Source organism: Necator americanus, chromosome II (assembly GCF_031761385.1).
Source record: "Necator americanus strain Aroian chromosome II, whole genome shotgun sequence".
Lineage (NCBI taxonomy): Eukaryota > Metazoa > Nematoda > Chromadorea > Rhabditida > Ancylostomatidae > Necator > Necator americanus.
The window spans coordinates 8,923,404-8,944,795 of NC_087372.1; the positions used below are offsets into that span (position 1 = coordinate 8,923,404).

Consider the following 21,392-nt stretch of genomic DNA (forward strand, 5'->3'; position numbering starts at 1 on the left):
AATCAATATATCGATTCGTCAGGATCACGTTGAAGCGCCAATTGAAACCTTTCACTCTGTTCATTCCACTATAATTCTTTTTCCGTAAATAATAACAATAATAAGCATGCAATTCAACTGCCGAACACCGAGCCGTCACTAAATATCTTCAATTTGTGTGAATTTTCACTTCTTAAAAATTAATGGAGTTTGCGCCAATGTACCCTGAATGCGTCAATCCTGCCCACTTGACCCATTTAATGTATACCGAAAATAGAAGCCCTAGAGTGGAATATTAACGTTTGACGAGCCGACACTACGGTTTCAGTAATTCTTCGATAGATTACGATAAATTTTTTCATAGCATGGAAAATCCCTAAAAAGATGACGTCCGTAGGTTTAGCGGGGGAGGACGTAAGGGGCTTCGGTTCCATTTCGACTATGCGGGAATCTCTTTTTTTTAGCGTACCGTAATGTTTAAAATCGATTTTCACATTTCTCTAAATTTTATGACAAAAAAAGCTATGTATGCGGAATTTCAAGCATACATCTGGAATTAATGGAACGATTTCGTATGCATTGAATTTCTATTGATTACGATTTTCCCCCCACACTTTTACATCGGTGGTGGTGGTTCGATAATTTTTATTGGTTTTTTCTTTTGAAAAATTATAATAGCTACATAATTTCGCTTCGCAAATGTCTTACCACATACGTGGTAAGATCCAGATTTTCCCCAATTTTTTTCCAGATGAGGGCTGACGGAGTTATAGAATACTTTATAGTCATTTCTGTACCTTTGAATACATATAATTGCTATTTTCTTCACGTCTTTTTTCTTCTAAGAAGCAACCCAATTATTTCTTATGTATCGCCAAAAATAAACCAGCTTTGTAGCCTTAGAATTCTTCGAGATCCTGAAAATGATATCTTCATCATTTCCAAACGTTCACCTTCGTTTTTTTTCGACTTCTACTTTTATTTTATTATTATTTATTATTTATTTACTATTATTTGTTTCTTTATTTTATTATTTTTATTTTTATTATTTACAGAAATATGCTTATTTTATTTCTGCGAATTTTATCGCATTTAAATGACCTGTAAGTCCGAGTTTTCGACTGACAACGTCAAGCAACAGCCGAGATTGTTAACAATTTTTACTATTTATACGGATCTATGGGTCACCGATTGCCTTATTTTAGTACTTGTCATCTTTTAGAAGTGAAATAAAGAGCAGGATGTTGACGAATCCCTGCGAGGATACGCCTACGCGTTCCACATCAACTCCGAGTTCGTTTAAGGTTTATGACTGGCGTGCAGCGTTACAATGACTTCCGGGGGTCAGCCGATGTGTCAAGTCAGTGTTTTTATCCACCCAGACAAGTCTGGGTGGATAAAATTTATTACCAATTTATCAACCGCGGAGGGATGAAGGGCTTGATTGGCACTTGGATGGATTCGAACCTTCGATCGACTGTAACCGCACCTCTTGCTCCCGCCGCCACCCTTTAAATAAAATAATGAAAAAAATTAAGTAAACAGTAGATGACAGACGCGAATAGTGGTCATATTTTGTTAATTGTCAGCCATTTATATGACAATTTGAAATGTTATGCAACGGAAATGCTACTTTATCCTCCCAGACAAATCCAATACCAACTTATCTGCGCCGAAAGAATGAAAAGCTTAGTTGGCACTGGGGCGATTTCGAACCATCGACCGTGTGGCCACAGCGGACCACTTACCGACCGTGTCCCACACGCCTTCCGCGTTTTGAAACCAAAACCGAATAATAATAACAACGATAATAGTAATAATAATAATAATAACAATGTTATAAAACTTTAAATATTGAATAAGAGAATAGTAGAGAGGTCACTTAAGGGAATTATTTCTTCTCAAATCTTGTTCCATTTAGTTCTTCCCAAGAATTTTGCACCTTTCCGAATACTCCTGCGAGGTGTAGCGGGAAAATATCCCCTAGTTGAATATATCTACTGTGGCGAGTTCGAATGGCACCACCTGGGAGGCAGAGGATATTTTAGGAAACGTCTTTTTACCTCACCTGGGACATTGTCTGTTTTATCAGCTCTATCAGCAGTCGCATGTCTGTCTGTCAAACGGCAGCTTTGCAAAAGAAAACAAAAAGTGGACTCTTCACAACAAAACAACAATATCTCAGGCTATCAGTACAATTTTTTCGTTTTTTCGTTGTTGTTTATATGTGTACAAGTCGAAAGGACATTGTTCCTTTCACGAATCTACGCTTCAAATGTGTTTCGCACGTTTACCCTCCTCTTCCTCTCCTCTTCCTGTCCGCTCACACTTTATCCATATCCGTCCATTAAAGGCATCACTCCACGAATCTGAGGTGGTGCGGATTTCAGGTGGAGTATTCGTGTACGGGATCGTAGACTATGGAGAGAATGGTGATTCCGTCCATTTATTCTTAATTGCCGTAAAAACGTACCGAAGATACGGCTTCGAGCGTACCGGAGCACTATTTTCTACGAGTTCGATTGGAGCGCGCCAGCCCTGTGCACGCGCCGCATCTTCCGTTCCGTTTTTTTTTTACGACAATTAGGAAGAAATGCATGGAATCACCTTCCTCTCCATAATCTACGATCCCGTATCCGAATACTCCACCTGAAATCTGTACCACTTCCGATTCGTGGGGTGATGCCTTTAATGGATATTTTTTTATGTCTAAACCCTATAGAATATTATGTAGAAATGATAGTTTAAAAGCAAATTAAGAGTTATCAATAAATAAATATTAAAAAGAAGAAAAATGTAAATGAAATTATTGAATTAAAAAAATAAAAAATAAATTGAATAAAAAAATTGAAATTAAAAAAGAATTTATATACATATTCATTGAATATTCTATTAAAATTATCCTACTTTTTTTCTGAATTTTTCTTAGGTCTGTGAACATCTCTCTGCTCTCACTTTGCCTTTCTCAATTAGTTTGGGTCCCATTTGGTAGTATACTCCTACTTAACTCCATCATAATTAGTTTGTATTTTCGGTTTTTTTTTCTGTGGAATTTTTTTGTCCATTGCAGCATTCTCATCTGATGATTTGTCTGCGTTTCTTAATTTCCAATGAATTTTTTCCGGAAATTATTTAGTCATCGCACAGTTGTCAGTTTAACTGCTGTAACTACCAGTAATTACCGCTACCGGCTCTTTTCTACCCCTCAATTGTCACCTTGTTTGTCTTCAGGTGTTCTCCTTGCATTTTTATTTTCCACTAATTTTTGATGAAACAAAAATCTGCTGTTTTTTATTGTTAGTTGTTTTTCGTGTACTACGACTATCATTTCATTCTACTTCTTTGGGAATTATTATCATTATTATTTTCTCTCTTAAAATATATTTATTTCCTCTTTTAATCGGATAAATCTGGTACAGTAGTTAAAAATTAAGATATAAATTACAACTGATGCTCAAATTTCACTTGAATGACTCGATTTTTCAAAAATTTTGAAAATTTCATCTACAAATTCTCCATTCATAATTTTATTTTAAAGCTCAGACCGTTCTTTTTTTTCAATTTTCCTCCTTTTTGTTTGAAAATTTCCACTCGTCTATCGCAGATCAAATATCAAAAAAAGAACACCATCAAAGATTTTTACATCATTACTCGCCGATGTTTGCTATCCTTATGCTGTTTTTCTCATTCCGTCTCTCTTCCTGTTTTTTTTTCCTTCATTTTCTCTCCCTCTATGATTCTCTTCTCATTTATTCACTCTCTTTACGTTTGCATCTTTCCACCAATGCATAGATATTTTCATTTTATTCCATTTTACTCGTTTTATTTTATTTATTTTATTTCACTTTATTTTTTATGCACAGTACATATTTTTCATGGCAGATATTTTTAGTGTACTTTTTTGTGTGTCGTCTGCTTCTCTGTGGCCAAGCGCTTGTATGTGCGTGCGTCACTTTATGGGACCTTGTTTCCCCACCTGTCTGTCCATCTTTCCCACTATCTCTCTTTTTTACTTTTTTCCTTTTTCTTAATCATTTTTTCTATTCTCCTCATACCATCTACAACTGTTTACGATGGAAAATTTCGATGACGTCATCGTTTCGCTCCATGACCATAAGCTCTATAGCGCTAGTGTATTTTTGCAGGTCGAAAGGTGATAGTTTAAGGATTCCCAAAGGCGATGACGTCATCGGGTGTTTATCGAACGCTGCTGGCGCCTCACGCGGTATCAGCGCCTACTCGGAAAACTGTCACTATCAATCAGCGAAACTCGGTCATTTCTCTCAATAATATAAAAGGCGTGGGCGGTATCGATGTGTGTGATATGCGGACAGTTTGTGTTTTAGTGCTTCCGAATCCTTATTTATGGCCCGCAAAAAAAATGTCTTGTCGTTTAACGTGGGGTCTACTTTATGTGTTTTTTTGTTGGCTTAATTAAGGCGGAACATCTGTTATAGGGGGCGAGTATAGTGCGGTCAGTTAGAGGTTCCTGGCTGCCTGCACGATCGATCGGAGGTTCGAATCCGCCCTACTGCTCACCAAGCCTTTCATCCCTCCGGGGTCGATAAATTGGTACCAGACTTGTCTGGAGGGATAAAAACACTGACTTGACACATCGGTTAGCCCCGCAAGTCAATGTATAGGCCAGCTCCACGTTCGTAAACCTCAAACGATCCCTGAATTGAAGTGAACGTGGTGGCGGGTCCCAAGCGGATCGATTAACGCCAGAGTCTTTATTTTTATCCTTTATCTGTAATATAGGGTATTTATCTACCTATCTCTTCATGCTGTCCGCAAGTTAAAAATGGAATTTTTGCAAATTCTGCAATTGCAGAATTGCACGTGCACGCACGACACAAACTGGTCATAAATGTCAACGAAATGTAGTTAGATATGGTTGCACTTTTTTGATGGTTTTATCGCAAAATCCTGTAAATATGTGGATAATTGACCGACTTATTAATTTATTGATTGATTCTCCGGTTGCATGCGCATGCAACCACGCTTCCAATCGATAGCGGTCGACAGAGCCATGTTTTGATTTTTAAGCTTATTTTTAACTCTTCGCTAGAAATTTTTTTTATTTATTTTTTGATCTCTTATTTGTTTCTTTGATCACTTAAAAAATTTCTTGGCTTAAGCTTGCAGAAGATTTCAGTACTATAATCGATAACCAATCAATAATTTAGAAAATATGGAGCAAATTAGTTTTTTGTGATGAATTTTGTTTATGTAGGAGTGCTTTTCTGTTCGTCATCTACTCGATCTGATAATGTTTCGAAGATAATAAACAAAGTGGCGATCACGGTGTTTACCTCCAGTAGTTATTGATCGGAGTGGTGGGCGTGGCGCTCCACTCCGATCAATAACTACTGCAATTGCTACTGGCGCTACTAATCAATAATTAATGCGATTTCCCCTATTTGTGCTTCTGTCCGTACTTATTCTTCTTCTTAGACTATCCGTCCTTCTATTTCTTTCTTAAACTTTTCCCTGAGTAAATGCAACCCAATAATCGATAATGTCTTTTTTGGTAATCTTTGCTGACATGTTTGCACCGAAGAGTACGTTATTGATTGATGCGGACCGCAGCTCTGCTACCATGTTCCATGCTGAATTTATTAGTGAACGTACTTAATTATTTCCGCATTCCTCCTGAAAATATCATGTTTCTTTGCCCGAATTATCGATTTTTCAGGTAAATCGAACGTACCATGACAACGCGACAGCAGCGTGCGGAAAAATGCCGTTGCTGTCCGTACGGGTTCCATATAGACGTCGATTTTGTCAGCTACGCTGAAGATGTCCGTAAAGGTGGACAAAATCGAACACCAACGTTAAGTCGCAAACACGGTGAACGAGCGTTGATGAGCCCATTGGACAGCATATTCAGGTATACACTCCGCCTACGGGTAAACCACGCCCCCCGTAAAGATTTTTTTTTGAGAAAATTCCCGTCGAGTTTCTTTTTTCCAGGAAGGGCTACAACGTTATTTGTAAATTAAAGGTGACCGGAAAAAATAGAATTTATAAAATTAATGAAGAAATGGACCATAAGCCATTACCCTAATAAAGGTGTTCCCAAGATAACTCGTACGAACCTTCCTCTTCAGAATTTTTAGAAATGGTCACAGAAAAAATAAATTAATTAAAACTTCCTGTATAGCTACATTTATCGTTAAAAAACTCGTCGTTATCCTTTTCCAGCACTTTCAAAATCATAATTTTATTAAATTTTAGATCCTTTTTTATTTCAGATCACCAATTTTGTTTTTTAGATGTGACTATGAACTAAAAATCTGAACTACCTCAGTAAAAACTCGTCCTAAGGTCCTGAAATAGTTTTTATGAGGTCTAAGATTTGTATTTTCATGTTATTTTTATTACATTGGTTGTATATTCGTGGTTCCATGGAACAGTTTCATCACGGCGCCTTCGCATTCCCTTCTGAATGATTTGGCGAAAGTTTCGTTACGATCAATACCTATACTCTCCATGTGATTTTTGAAGATTATTCACGGTGCATAGGCCACGCCTGTTTCTGCCTTCTGTCCTCCTTTTTTGGATGGCGCCTTTGATGTGCATCAGTGCGTCGTTCAAGCAAGATTTCTATCATTTACCATTCAAATGCGCACAAAAAAAGAGAAAAGAAGTGGTTTGCGATGGATCATAAATTCTCTTACGGTATGAATCATTTTATGCGTCTTAAAAGTTGCGCATTAGTTGCTCCTTTGAATCCATCACGATTCCATATGATTTTAAACTGTATCGTCGTTATATAGTGTAGAAACGTGTTCAGGGATATGCTTAAAAACTCTTTTCTTTAACAAATCTGCTGCTTCTGCTTCTCGGTCATGCGTAATTTTTGGGACACCAATGTAGAACCATCAGAAACAGTTGCTATTTCCTATATGCCTTATGTATTTTGGGCGACTACCACTTCCACTTATTCCAGAGTACTGCCATTCCTTTTCACATCTTTTTATTCTCATTTCAAGTGATTTGTTTCGTTGAATTTGTTTGAGACAGCTACAAATCAATATATACCACTTGTCGTGCACGAACTCAGAGCGGCTTTGTGTTTGTCAGAGCTCTAGGTCATACTTTGACTTGTTTTATATTAAGTAATTTTTTTATTCTGAAATGCATTATTCCAAAACAAAAACTAGTTCCGAATTTTATTTGTAGCTAAATTTAGGACAACTGTTACAAATCAATATTTCGAAGTCTGACCTGTCCGTCTGTCTAATTAACGTCTTTTTTCTAGTGATTCTTTGGAGAACATCCTCAGCGATTTCGATGATGCTCTTGGTGCTACTCATTCGTCAAAAGTGGTGAGTTTTTAAAGCAGCTGTCAAGAGTTCCAATTCAGTCCAATAATGATTTGTCGAACAATCAATCCATTGATTTTCTTGAGCTCTAGCCAAGATTGGTATTGATCTTGCTTTATTAAACAAAAGCTAAGGTTTCGGCGTTTTCGCCTTCGTCAGAGCCTGGAATCAATCGATTAATTCGAGAGTTTCACTAACATTCAGGGAACGGTAATTGTGCAATTGCAGAATCGTACACTACCACGCGACCACGATACCGTACCCAGCGGGCGACGGATGCAAAATGGTTACGCTTCCGACTACACAGGGTACTACAGTTCACCAGGTAATTTCCAGGAAAATCAATAATTTGAGAAAAATGTCAGAACAGGCACCCACCTTCAATCAATAATGTATTTCTGATGAGATGAACTGATCTTCAAATTAGTGTCGTTTCTCTTCAACTGTGTTGCTCTGTTGAGGGATCCTACTTGGATCCTCAAAGCCACATTTGGTCATCACCGATCAATTATCGATTTTCAGTTGGCTTAGGTCCTGATCGACGAGCAGACTCGAATGCTATGTTAGCTTCACGTCCGTTCGCTCTTGATTTGAGTATGTGCAGCTATTGATTTTCGTCAACACACCAATCATTCGAAAAAATCAATACTTTTAGGCGCACCGCCCAAACCACCACATAGATCCACCGCGAATGGACGAGCCACTCCCTCGAAGCAATCAACATCAGGTACATGTGAATTACGTATACTGTAGATAAGGGTCCCACTCCATCATTGATTTGTCCATAACAATGAACTAAGCACTTTTTGCAAGAAGAGTAAATAGACGGGCTGGCATTTGCTGCGCAGGGTACTGTAAGTGCAGTTTGCACTTTTTATTGCTTGCTATTGTATCGAAATGATCGGCTGCATAAACAAACGATCCACTTTTCAATCCGAAGAGATTTGATATTGTTGGATGAGCGCGCTGCGGACAGTTGCTCTTCATCGCTATTAATTATTGATTACTATCAAGTTTCTCCTACTATTGATTACTCGTTCAGCTTATACCGCTCTTGGTCGCACGATCACTGAAATCAAGGCTCGAAACACCGAATCCCCGTTTCCCGATCGAGAACTGCATTCACGGATGGGATCCCGTGTTGGGACCCCGATTGATTTGGGTGTTCCCGCATACAACGGGAACAACACCCTAACCCGGCCACGTACACCGCATCGATTGGAGGCGGAAAAGGACCAGAAGGTGAGGTCTGATAAGTTTACGAAATAAAAGAAAAACGTCAAAAACAACGCTTAAATGACGCGACGACGCAAAGTCTTGCGACCTGGGTCCTGGGGTGACCGCGACGCGTCTGACATAATTCACGTACTTTTTGTGTCTCTCTGGAAAATGTCTATGGAAAATGACTCTGGAGAAAATGTCTGTGTACTAGTAATAGCAATAGTCTATCTGTTTGTGAAATGCATGGTTTGGATATATTAGTCCATAGAAATTGCTAATTTGACCTAAAAATTTGTTTTAGTGTCATTAGCTGTTTCGTTGCGTCCCAAATATCCCCACATTTTAATGCTCTCTCTCTTGCTTTTTCTCATCGCATGATATCTCAGAAGTAGACAAACTTTGCGGGTTTCGCGTACTTATGTTCACACCAATCACCTCCGTATCGATTCCAAGTAAATTGTTCCGGGGACCAGTTCTCGTTTTTTCCCCCTTAATTTTTTTACCGGAAGGAAATTTTGCGTATATGAAATGGCTAACCTTCGAAAATCAAAAAGAAATATTCTTCCAAGATTAGAGTTACTAGGCCACTTCCAAACCTTCCGTCATATGGGCTCAGTGTTTTTTTTTTTCAAAATTATTTCTTTAGCTAGCGCCTAATACGACATAGTTGAGGACTCTCGGTATCACGTGAATCACTTTTTATGATTCAAGCATACAGTAATCCTTTCAGTTCGTTTCCGAATCGTCTTTGGAGCGATCGTACCAACCTCCGAGCACTCACAACAGCAATAGTTGGCGTCGAATTCCCGTCGAGGAGAGACCACAGGCACATGAACCTCGACTGAATGCGAACGGTTGGTTTTTCTGTTCCGTGTTGCTGATGGGGCGGGAGGAACAATCGATAGCCATTGATTCTACTGGAAGAGACCAGACTTGACTATTGATCGAATTTTCAATCCTAATTGCCTGCAATCAATGTTTCCTGCAGGTCGCACCACGGAATTTGCTAGTCTCAGACGTGGCAGAGAGTATGCGGTGTCAGACACACAAAACGCGCACCGAGTACGGTATTATTCAGCGTCACCAAAAATGCCAAGGGTAAGAGATGCAGAGAAAGCAGCAATATTTGTCTTTTTCGAAACCTGATGATTTTTTTTTAGAAATTACAAGCGGTTCCACCTCTACCATCTGCATCACAATTTACGTACACACATAATAACGGGAACACAATGCTTGCGAAAACGCAGGGGACCTCAATGTCACCACGACCGGGAGATGAGAAGGTTTGTGCTCGGACCAATGAGGTCCCAGATGCGATGTCCGCATCTATGGATGTAATTTATGTAATGTAATTTATGCGGATCACTAAAATTTCCTTTTTTGGACCTATAATTTACAAACATATAATTTCATAATTTGATCTACAACTTATTATTTTGTTGTCTTCTACAATTATAATATAATTGACTAATATTTTATAACATATTATTTTCCATTTCATATTTATTTATTATCATATTTACTTTTAAATTTATTATTATATTTTATTTATTTACTTATATTTTAAAAATTTATTTTATTTTAAACTTTAAAATTTATTTTTTTAGTTTCATTTATTTTAATTTTTATAATATAATATGTAATTTTACTTACAAACACATAATTTTATAATTTAATCTCATTCAAATATTTAATTTATGAACATATGACTTATAGTTTTGTTTTCTTTTACAATTATAACTGAATCAATTTATATTTATAATATTGCATTATTTTATATGATTTTGTAATTTATAAAGATGTAATTTTCTAATTGTATTACTTCAAATTGCAATTAAAGAAATACTGATCTCTAATCAATGGAGATCAAGGACTTTTTTATTGCGAAAATTGTTCCCTAGCAGGGTATTAAACGAAATATCGCTGAATCTCTGTAGTGATCCTCATATTTATTGAGGAACAACCCGCAAAAACTGTTATTTAAGCTGTTCACTTGTTCTCTAGCTTCTCTGCGCTATCTTCACAACATTTGCTGCCTCCCTGTAAGAGGTATTTTCAGCTATTCATTCCCAAACAGATGACTACCGTTGGTGTTTGCACTGGTCCGCTACCGCCGGCGAAACCGTGTGTCGAATGTGGACCGTTACGGAAAGAAGTGCAAGAATTGTTGAAAAGGTAATTTTTTTATTTAATCTTCAAAATTTCGTTGAAAAACGAAAATCAAAGAAGAATCAAATGATGCGAAAACTGCTATCAGTTGCAAACTTTTATTTAAAGAATTTTATTTTTTAAAAAATGCGAGTACTAGGAGAAGAATATTGCAAAATTTTTTTATGAGGTAGAAGTCTAGTAAAAACCTGGAGGCATCTGTTGCGTCTTTTTACCTCCAATTTCGCTAGCTTCACCTCTTGACATTGAAATCTTGTGCTTAACCGTTCGACGACGGTGTGGTTGACCGATGAGGCATTCAAAAGTTATAATTATTATTTATTATTTGTTTAGTACTATTGTTGTTATTATTATTTGTCGTTTTGTCCTAACGTTTTCGTAAGTTTTTTTACTTAGAGGATTTATCGTTATTTATCATTATTTCCTTCTTCAAACGTGTCCATTAACGGTCTATTAGTGACAGATACACAAAAAAAAGCGTTAGGTCGTCAATGCGTTAATACCACGGTACATCGATCTACAGTTCTACGGTACGGTGCAGTAGTACGGTCATTCTAAAAGCTTTCAGTGGAGGTACCGAAGGAAATTCTAGAAAAAAAGGATTATAATAACTTGCGCCTAAATGTAGGTACCCTACATACATACTCTCTCGCCTGATGTCGCCTTGACTCGCTCTGCTCATGAGCGACATATTGTACTGTTCGTTGTGGGTACATCGCTCTGAGTTCTGTTTGAAAATGTTACGCTGGTGATCGGCACCGCCTTGTCGCATCGTGTCGCTCGCTGTTACTCTTTATAGTTCAATGTCGCTAACTGTCGCTTATTGTCGCGCGCTCACTCTGAAAGAGTCTCAGCTGTAGTGAGTTCGGTGGGTTAGGTTATAGGATTTGAAATCTGAAAACCTTTGAGAAAACAGAGGTCAAGCTGACTTGTTGAGGGGTACTGTAGTCAGCTTTGTTCATCGCTCGCCTGATGTCGCTCGCGTATCATCGTTTTTCCTACCTAGCAGAGTATAACCTCCAAAGTGCTTCCTCCATTAATTTTCATTCCTGAATATTCGCAGATTAGCAGTAGCTGAAGCAAAGCCTGTTCTCGTATCGATTGGAACTGGGACAGAGGAGATCAAAAGAGTAGACGTAGCGGTGGGCGATCCAACGCTATGGTACACAATCGGAACAGAGACGGAACGTTACGAAACGGTTGAACGTGGAGCGGACGCAATGCATATCAACATTAATAGTGCGGTTAGTGGTAGTTATCCGGACTTTTTCCAGGTCCAGATGTTTTTTGCCGCGGTTAATTACATCGTTTCAGGAGTGCCAAACCAGTCCTACTACTATGGCCGAAGTGGGCGTGACTGTCGAACCAAATGTAGTGAACATTGATTCACAGACTGAGGATCAAGCTAAGATACATCTCGGTGTTAATACGGATCAAGGTGAGTCCCCCCGTTTGTTATTAAACTCCGCCCCCAGTGCATGAATTTTGTGACAGTTGACCGTTCTAATTAAAAATGAGTTACAGTAGAAGATTGCACGCTAGCTTGAAAGCTAATAAATCAATCAATTTTTACAGACGAGATCCCTAAAATTGCTGTAAGCGTGGATCAAGAGACCATGACAACTCGTACCTACTACCGTAATATTCCCAGTCAAACGGATACGTTAGCGGAAGAGGAGGCTCAAGAAGTACTTGCGATTCTCTGTTCACTGATCTCATTGATTAGTTCAATCCAGTCTAATTAATCAATTGATTTTTCTCATTCAGGTGATTGTACCCGCTGATCTTTGTGCTATAGCCGCGTCTAGCGACGCCGAATGTCAGACGGAAACAGGTGCATTTCGCGTGGATCAATCGATATGCATGAAATATATGGAGCGGTTTGAAGTTCTTACTGCAGATTCCAACGGGGAGTCGATAGCATCTGATGATATGGTTGGAGATTTATCCGTTTCGGAATGTGCACGATGCAAACAACGTGAGGAGACGTTCACTCGAAACGTGGGCGTTGGCGCGTGTTCGGTTTCAGATAAGGTTAGAGACGCAGCGTATGCACATGTCTGTTTATTTTTTTTTTAGCTCTGATCGTTCACTTTTATATAGGTATGCATAGAATGTGACAAAGCGACTCCTGACGAGGTGGATGAGAACGATGCACCAGGTTTTAAGGTATCTTTAGAATTTTAATTATCTCAACCAATCAGTATGATGGGTAGAGACGCAAGGGAAGGATGTTATGTGCGAAATCTAACAGACGAAATTACGTTACGTGAATTAGTTGTGATGAAACCGGTCAAAACAACCTCATTTAAATGGACCAATCACGACGCCGTAATCGACATGTCCTGACTGGTAAGGGGTGTGGCTTTTTCGAAAACGACCAATCACCAGTCCGCGGCGATGTTCCTATGGGATGTTCTCATAGGATATTTGTCTCAATTTTTCTAAGGCTACAGCCTTCTCTGGCACGCTGTTCTGGCTTGTTCTTGAACGCTAATGGACTGCTATAATACTTGATTTAAACAAAAAAAAAAGCTATTTGCAGCCCGACAGCGACCAGTTGCGCTCGAAAGAATTCGATTTGGCACGAGCGGCTGCTGTGAAGAAGCTGCTCACATGTGAACAAAAGCAACCATTTGTGAGAGGAACGGCAGTGTCAAGAAGCGCACGCATTGAGAGGAAGAAGGGCGACGATCTGGAGTACATTGCTGACAAGAATAAGGTTAGAGACGCAGAACACGTGCATTTTATGTTCTACGTTAGTTCCGATGTACAACGTCGTTCTTTTCTTTTTGTGGTGGTCAGAACCAGAAAGGAATGATCGCGAATTCACAGCTCTAACTTTTTCTTTTCGGAAAAGTATAACTCTTGTCGTTTGTTTCTTACTACTTGTAGGCCTTCAAAGTAATCTAGGAGAATCATTTTAAAAATCAATAAATCAATAAATAGCTAGTTTTTAGTCAATAGTTGCTTCACAAAGTGCTCCAGCCACAACCCCATCGGGAGAGACAGCAGACGCATTGAAGAACAAAGTTGTTCTGAAAAAGGTATGCAAAAAAATGCGAGCCATGCGTTAGTTCTGGGACATTCCCACGAATAATACTGTACTTTTAGGAAGTTCCCTTACCACCGTCCAACTTGCCAGATCCAATACCGGCAAGAATACCTCGTCCAAAAATTAGCAAATATGCTTTGCCTGCAGAAAGTGCGGAAACACCGGACGAAGAAGAAGAAGCAGCGGATCGTCTGACACCGTTGCGAAGTGAATTGAGAAGTCTTGGAAGGTACTGTATATTTGGAAGACTTTTTTACTGGTATAGTAACCGATCGTACGGTAGATCACTTGAATTAACCGTCCGTAGCTAATCACATTACGCTAATGACCCATCTGGCTCACAAATCAGCTGTAGACTGGCGTACAAAGACTCCTCCAATCACAATTGATGGGCTCGGTCCAATCACAGTTGGTCGGAACCAACCAATCACATTCACTCAAAATTAAGCCGCTTTAGTTGGTTACATGTGTATGAACTAAGCTAATTCGTACCATTGAATATTTCAGGTGGCCTCGAAATAACGCGCAAGTACCGTATTCTCCATATAAGAATGGAAGGTAGTTGATTATTGGATGACAAACGACTGGAATATTGATTTATTCGTATCGATTTTTCTCATTTAGTGAGTCTGACGAAGATTCAGACGATTCCGAAGGCAGTTATGATACGCATGAAGACGGTGTCGATCATGAAGGTGAGCCATGAAAAAAGGAACTATGATTGTCAGACCGACAGATGACTGTGATGAGATTCCCGGCAATGTTAGATATTCAAGCTTATCTTTTCCAGAATCTCCGTACGAGATCTCAAGTCCAATGCGTGAAGCGATGGAGAGTCTTAACTCACATTTGATCCAACCCGGTACAATAACCCCGGAAACAGCGGTAAGAACCATACAGTTTTAAAGCGGGGCAGCGACGCAAAGTGGGCACTTCCCCCGCCAATTAAAGGCATCACCCCACGAATCTGAGGTGGTACGGATTTCAGGTGGAGTATTCGTATACGGGATCGTAGATTAAGGAGAGGGGGTGATTCCGTCCATTTCTTCATAATTACCGTAAAAAACGGCTCAGAAGACACGGCTTTGAGCGTTCCGGTGCGCTATTTTCTGCGACGAGTTCGATTGGAGCGCGCCAGCCGTGTTCACTTTCCGGGCAGTTTTTTTACGCCAATTAGCAAGAAATGGACGGAATCACCCACTTCTCCATAATCTAAGATCCCGTATACGAATACTGAATACTCCACCTGAAATCCATACCACCTCAGTTTCGTGGGGGGATGCCTTTAACTGTAGACCAGAGTGCAAAGATTCCTCCGATCACAACCGATGGGCGGGCTATTTGATCGGTCCAGTTACGTGTGGTTGGAGCCAGCCAATCACGTCCACTCAAAATTAAACCGCTCTGGTTAGGTCAGGTTTTCTCTGGTTCTTCAAAACAGCTTAGCATGGCTTTAATTAGCAACCTAATTTAATTCTAATTAGTGGCTGTGGCTGCTGCGTGTAACACGGGGGGTCCATAGCTCTTCTATCCAATCAAGGCCGGTCTGGACCGCCTCTCTGCGCGGGACCTGCAGCCTACAAGAACTTCTTGCAGGAGGTGTCGCTTCTGTTTTGTGCATGTCGAAAAATTTCGCTTCAGCTTAAGTTATAAGAAAATGACCCGAATCTTTCTGCTCCTTTATTCTCTCTTGGTTCCTCGCGCATTGACGAATAACTTCGGACTCATTTTCAGAAAACTCCTTGGACGAGTTTCTTGTTCGACTTTTCGTGCAGAGTTGGGCACGCCCACTTTTGTTCGTAAAGTTAGAAACGTCGAACTTTCCTGCTATCTAAAGAGATCAGCTGTGACTGTTCCTGAACTTTAGGATTCCCCTTTGGTACATAGTGAAAGATCAATAATCGATTTTCCAGGACTGGGCACTAAAATATGTCCAGCATGAATGGCTGAAATGTGCTGCACGCAAAGGGAGTCAAGCAGCTGCAGTTGACGTACTCATTGAACAACTCAGAGAACTCTCGTCAGCTCTTCTCAAAGTTGTCGTCAACATTACTGATCAGAACGTGAGCGATACATGCATTCTCTTCGCCCATAGAACCGATCAATAAATCGATTCCTGATCTCAGGGCAACACAGCGCTACATTATGCCGTGTCGCATGGAAATTTCGCTGTCGTATCGTCGCTACTCGATTCGGGCGAATGTCAGCTGAATCTGGCGAATCGTGCTGGCTATTCGGCTGTGATGCTGGCGGCGCTCAGCTCATTGGAGAACGACGTCGAGAAAGCGGTCGTTCAACGGTAAACGAATTTTTTATATTATTTTTCACGGTGCATATCTACTCATACAGTATCCACTACACGTTATAGACTATTCCAACTCGGCAACGTGAACGCACGTGCAACACAACACGGTCAAACCGCACTTATGCTTTCGGTATCGCACGGGAAGAAGAACACCACTGAGTTATTGTTAGCGTGTGGTGCTCAAGTGAATTTACAGGTACATACTAAGTATTAAATTGTTGGCCAATCAATAATCGACCAGATATTTTTCTAGGATGAGGAAGGTTCGACCGCATTGATGTGCGCTGCTGAACACGGACATAAGGATATCGTTAAGCTGCTCTTAGCTCAACCAGGCATCGACGCTGCGCTTACCGACTGTGTAAGTGTCGCTTAAGTCCGCTTGGTCTCGCTCACACAATTTCTTTCCGGTTCACGGTCTAACATGCTTGTTTTTTTTTTGCAAGCAGGTCACCTGATATAAACTCATCTCTTTACTTTATTTACTACTATTTACGTTACTGCGGATTATTATATACCAGTCTGAACATCCTATGTTAGCCGGACATCAGACTTCTTCTGGTGCACGCCTCGTCCTTTTCACTTATCAATAGAAATCAAATGTAGTGGAATTTTTCCCGAAATTTAAATTTGTATTTCTTCTAGCTACGCTTCTTTCGTTCTTTCCTTTTAGAAATTTGAGCATACGCGAAAGATCATTAATTGAAGTGATGACTTCGTGGTGCTCTTCCCTTCCTAAATTCGTCAGTTCTACATACGGAGAGTATTCAAACTTGACTTTACACCTACATACATTCATCAGATCATGTAAACTGTTTGCCACTATTCAAGCAGCTGGTTTGATTCATGTTGCCAATCTTTGAAGAAAGGATGTTGACAACGTGATAAGGCGAACGTGCGGTGGAAATATACATGCGGTTCAGTACGGGTGAAACGCAGCTTTCATGACCATAAAATGGTTCACAGCGTTTCGTTCGCTTCTTAACAAATTCACTTAGAATCACCGCACCGCGGCGCCATTGGACCCGTCTCACTCCATTCTATAGCTTTGCGCCACCGGTGCGCACCATTTCGGCGTCGTGCGATCCGCCCCAACCCATTTTACCACAATGTGGCGCCAGCGAACTGGATGCCGTGGAACTTGTCTCACTTCATTTTATCGCTTTGCCGCGTCACCACATCTATCTGGCGTCGTTGGACACATCTCATCGCTTTCTGGAATCTCGTTGCAGACAGGCAGACAGAATACAGACAGAATACAGACAGATATACACACACGTGACAGAATAAGTTTGTTATTATATAGCATGATGGTTGCAATGTTAATTTACCGACATGATTTATACTAGGGTTATGGGAGTCTCATGTGGTAGTTATAGAACATTCTCGAAGCTTCTCAGCAAAAGATATATGTAGCTGGGTACTCTTCTTTAACTTTAACCACGATGTCAATTTCAACCACGATGTCAATTTCACAAGAGCAGCCCTCGAGCCATCACCTTCCATGAATGCCGCCGCACCAGTAGAGCGACGACAGCAGTCCATGACATGAACAGCGCATTGGCGGAGGCCACCATTACGACCAGGATTGTCGACCGCTGTTCTGCTCTTTTCGCAAGAGGAGACAATCGGATCCAGCATTCTCCTCGAAGCACAGAAGTGCCAGAAGAGGATCCAAGAAGATCCTCTTCTGGCACTTCTCTAAGAAGAACACGCTGAACGCTGACATTTACGCCACTCAGCTCCAGAAACTCGCCGAAGCTGTTCGAGAAAAGCGGCAAAGACGAGCTTTGGTGCAACTCTTTCACGGCAACGCGAGACCCCCTGTAGCTAAGGAGACCTATCAAAAAATAAAGAAGAAATGGCTGGGGCACAGGTTCTCCTGGCATAGCCTCCTCGCTTACTCTGCCCCTTTAAGGCATTGTTGGCTAAGAAATTACTTCACTAAGCGATGATATTAGTCGGACGGTCACCGGCTTCTTTCTCAGTTCTGTGAGAGCGCGACGCCCATGAGATGGAACACTGTAGTGACTAACAATGGCGATTATATTGTTGATTGATTTTCATTGTATGCTGGATAAACAAAAAAAATGGAGAAAATTACGGACTTTACAAGACTTTCTTATCAATCTAATACTATTATATTTATTAATAACTTTGTTCTCATCCACTTTTTCATTCCAGGACAGCTCAACAGCGCTTTCCATTGCTGTCGAAAATGGTCACCGGGACATTGGCGTGTTGATCTACGCTCATCTCAACTATAGTCGAGCGGACTCTATTGAAGAGAAATGACCACATAATCAATAATCAATATGTACAATTTCAATTCGGCATAAAAGCGTGCTATCAGCCACTACCTCAGAGAAAATTATCCAGAAATTCGCCTGAATGTACATTATAAAAGCCACTAAGTTCCGAAACGTGAGCTAACCATGCGCAGAACAGCAGCGTGCCCCGCCCACAGGCAATGAGCCAATCAGAGCCGTTTCTAATCGCAGAAAATTTCGTCTTATCGTTGTTATTCGTATTTCCTCGATGCATTTATTGTTTTTGGACTGCTGCTCAGCTGAATTTGTGTATTTCACCTGGATTTCAGATTTAGACATTAAAATATTAAATAAAATAAAAGTAAACTGTATCATGATAGATTTATTGATTTTCTTTCGTAATCTTTTACGTGACCAACAATGCTAGACCATACGTATTCGATAGTGTTTTGGTGCCACGCCTTAGCGGACGAGTTTCCTCGTTAAAATGCGCATGGTTGTTTGGGTTGTGTTGCTATTTGTAAAACGTTTATTCTATGAAATATATTTACAGATATTCTTGAATTCCTTTTCATTGCATTCTCTTCTGAAATATTTTCTTATTTTTTCCCAAATCGCTCACCATTTTTATAGTCATGTGTTGCATCGTAGATTCCATTAGAACCTAGAACACGTTTATACTTTCTTCTATTTTTTTTGTGTGCCTTTGCCCATATACACATCGTGATATTCATGTTATGACACGGAATCGTGTACGAGTAATTACATATATGTGAAGTCATCCGAATGATTTGTGTGCTTCGAAAGTGATAGTAATGAATAAAGGAGTTGTATTAAAATGCGTATTAAAATATCTCGAGAACAATGGAAGGAAAGGATAAAAGAAAGGAGAAAAAAAAGAAGAAGAAAAAGTCGAGGAAAAAATATACTGCATTTGGGGGTGGGACGAGGGGCGGAGTCGAGTTATTGTGATTGGTTCGTTCGAACAGATTTATCCCATTCTCATAAGCAGCACGTCAGCTTCCTTCTTGTGCTATTTTTTTCGGAGCAAGGTTGTACATACGTAGATTTCAACGCCTAAAATCACGAAAACAATGACTATTACCGATATTAAAGGCTACGAATAGATCTTCGGATTTTACTACGGATTTTTTTACTACGGATTTTACTACGGCTACGGATTTTGAATTGGCTCGTCGTAATATCCTCATTCCGGCTTTCTTTCCCTTGCCACCCTCCTTCTACGTGTCTACGGTGAAATATTCGAGAGCTTTTATGTCTCTGGAGATAAAAAAAACCAAAAAGACCATGTCATGACATAGTCATGTGACGGGAACTCTTAACAAATTAGGTTGCCGAAAAGAACGGGCAGTAGTTCGACCAAGCAATTAGTTCGATCGATTTCAATCGATGGAATTGAGGCCAAATCGCTTAAATGCTTCGACAATGCTTTCGGTTTATGGCTCTTTGTCTAATTCGAACAATTTTTTCCGCAAAGCAATTTGTAGCTGTTTTAGCTGTTCAATTGTCGTTGTTCTTTCGTATCCTTGTTGGCCTTTGTGGATTTCCGCTGAAAAATGAGGTTCTACCCATCCACGGAAGCATAAACCCTCAGTCTTCCTAAGAATCTTGCAAGTAATATTTTTTTCTGTTACTCCTTTAGGACGAGTTTTCTTGGTAAGAGATTTAACTTATTAGTAAAGTGGTAAAAAGCCGCTACGATGAAATTTTAAGTATTGTATGGTCTCAGATGAAAAAAGCAATTCTTTATCATTTTTATAAAAAGCGTAGCTTTTCAAAATGGAAAAAATAAATAAATGTATATAAATAAATAAATAATAGTGAATAGGTGATGGTAAATGTACACTAGAACTAAAACAAGGGCTCAGTTCCCATCTTTCACTGAAGTTTAGACAAATACTATTTCCAAAATACTCTTCATACGGATGATCTTAACCTTATCCTCGTGAAATCTGTTACGATGTTAATTTCTGTTCAGTTTCTCGAGGTATTTCATGGGAATACCACAAAAACCACATCCAGTCCATGATATGGCTTTTTTCATCTCATCCCTTCACTTTCACCTACGCCGATCCAACATATTTTTATTTTACTGCAATTTTTCGTCGTTCTTTGAGAGATATTCTTTTTGCATACAAGTTAAAGGCAGCATACCACGAATCTGAGGTGGTGCGGATTTCAGGTGGAGTATCCGTATACGGGATGGGAGACTATGGAGAAGGGGGTGATTCCGTCCATCTCTCCCTGCATCACTGCAAGCAGCCGCCTCCAGAATGCTGTTTTGTACGACGCCGTCTATTGCAAAGCTCCACCCCTTGCGCCGCCTCCGCCCTGCGATTCGTTGAAAATCAATTCGGACTACCCCGATAGGCAGTAAGGGACGCTACGCGTGCGAGGGTGGCGGGCTGCAATAAAAGGCATCGTACAAAACAGCATTCAAGGGTCGGCTGCTTTCGGTGATTTAGGGAGAAATGAGCGGAACCACCCCGGTCTCCATAATCTACGACCCTGTGTACGGATACTGTACCTGAAATCCGTACCACCCCAGATTCGTGGTATGCTGCCTTTAAGGGAGGCAAATTAGAATTGCATCTACAGAGACGCTCGTTTGTATTTTTACACAAATGACTGCATTTCATGTTCGATTGGGGCGGACAGATTTCTATGTGGGACACACAGAGACTATGTGCATGGTGAGTCCATGAATTGCAGCGGAAGCGTCGTGTTCCACTGAGTAGACATAAGTGTTCTGCAAGTTTTTTTTAGGTTTCAACATTAGAGAAAAGAACTAAGAAATTCGGAGATAATTGAATTAGTGTTTTCGAAAGTAATTTTTTTCTACACACTTCACTTGTTTATTTGTTTACGTTCCCGTTTCCTGTAGACATGCCCATTAATGCACGTGAGTTAAAGCACAAATAATTGGTGTTTCTCGTGCTGATTGATGAACCCGAAACAATTTGTAAATTTACATTTTATTATTCTATTTTATTTTACGATAGAAAATGAAAATGTTGATAATAATTCTAGAAACACCAAAC

General features: G+C 39.9%; 1 protein-coding gene across 3 annotated transcripts in view; it reads left to right on the top strand.

Annotated features, from left to right (window-relative positions):
- RB195_017223 (uncharacterized protein) overlaps window positions 1–18,355 on the top strand; it is a gene marked incomplete at both ends in the record, with an annotated part of 39,900 nt that extends 21,545 nt beyond the window's left edge. The window contains 28 exons of one of the 3 annotated variants that reach the window (XM_064184124.1): window positions 5,678–5,712; window positions 5,771–5,872; window positions 7,247–7,313; window positions 7,539–7,635; window positions 7,833–7,904; window positions 7,966–8,037; window positions 8,353–8,552; window positions 9,262–9,385; window positions 9,520–9,629; window positions 9,692–9,814; window positions 10,591–10,706; window positions 11,764–11,944; window positions 12,015–12,138; window positions 12,276–12,388; window positions 12,468–12,534; window positions 12,589–12,734; window positions 12,804–12,869; window positions 13,246–13,422; window positions 13,661–13,747; window positions 13,815–13,984; window positions 14,263–14,313; window positions 14,380–14,450; window positions 14,546–14,640; window positions 15,669–15,818; window positions 15,882–16,054; window positions 16,124–16,256; window positions 16,314–16,421; window positions 18,245–18,355. In XM_064184124.1, coding sequence (XP_064040003.1) covers window positions 5,678–5,712; window positions 5,771–5,872; window positions 7,247–7,313; window positions 7,539–7,635; window positions 7,833–7,904; window positions 7,966–8,037; window positions 8,353–8,552; window positions 9,262–9,385; window positions 9,520–9,629; window positions 9,692–9,814; window positions 10,591–10,706; window positions 11,764–11,944; window positions 12,015–12,138; window positions 12,276–12,388; window positions 12,468–12,534; window positions 12,589–12,734; window positions 12,804–12,869; window positions 13,246–13,422; window positions 13,661–13,747; window positions 13,815–13,984; window positions 14,263–14,313; window positions 14,380–14,450; window positions 14,546–14,640; window positions 15,669–15,818; window positions 15,882–16,054; window positions 16,124–16,256; window positions 16,314–16,421; window positions 18,245–18,355 — 3,141 coding nt within the window. Of the gene's footprint in view, window positions 1–5,677; window positions 5,873–7,246; window positions 7,314–7,538; window positions 7,636–7,832; window positions 7,905–7,965; window positions 8,038–8,352; window positions 8,553–9,261; window positions 9,386–9,519; window positions 9,630–9,691; window positions 9,815–10,590; window positions 10,707–11,763; window positions 11,945–12,014; window positions 12,139–12,275; window positions 12,389–12,467; window positions 12,535–12,588; window positions 12,735–12,803; window positions 12,870–13,245; window positions 13,423–13,660; window positions 13,748–13,814; window positions 13,985–14,262; window positions 14,314–14,379; window positions 14,451–14,545; window positions 14,641–15,668; window positions 15,819–15,881; window positions 16,055–16,123; window positions 16,257–16,313; window positions 16,422–18,244 lie in introns of those variants that run through there. The other 2 variants (XM_064184125.1, XM_064184123.1) reach the window with 2 other exon arrangements.
- Between the last annotated feature and the right edge of the window lie 3,037 nt (window positions 18,356–21,392).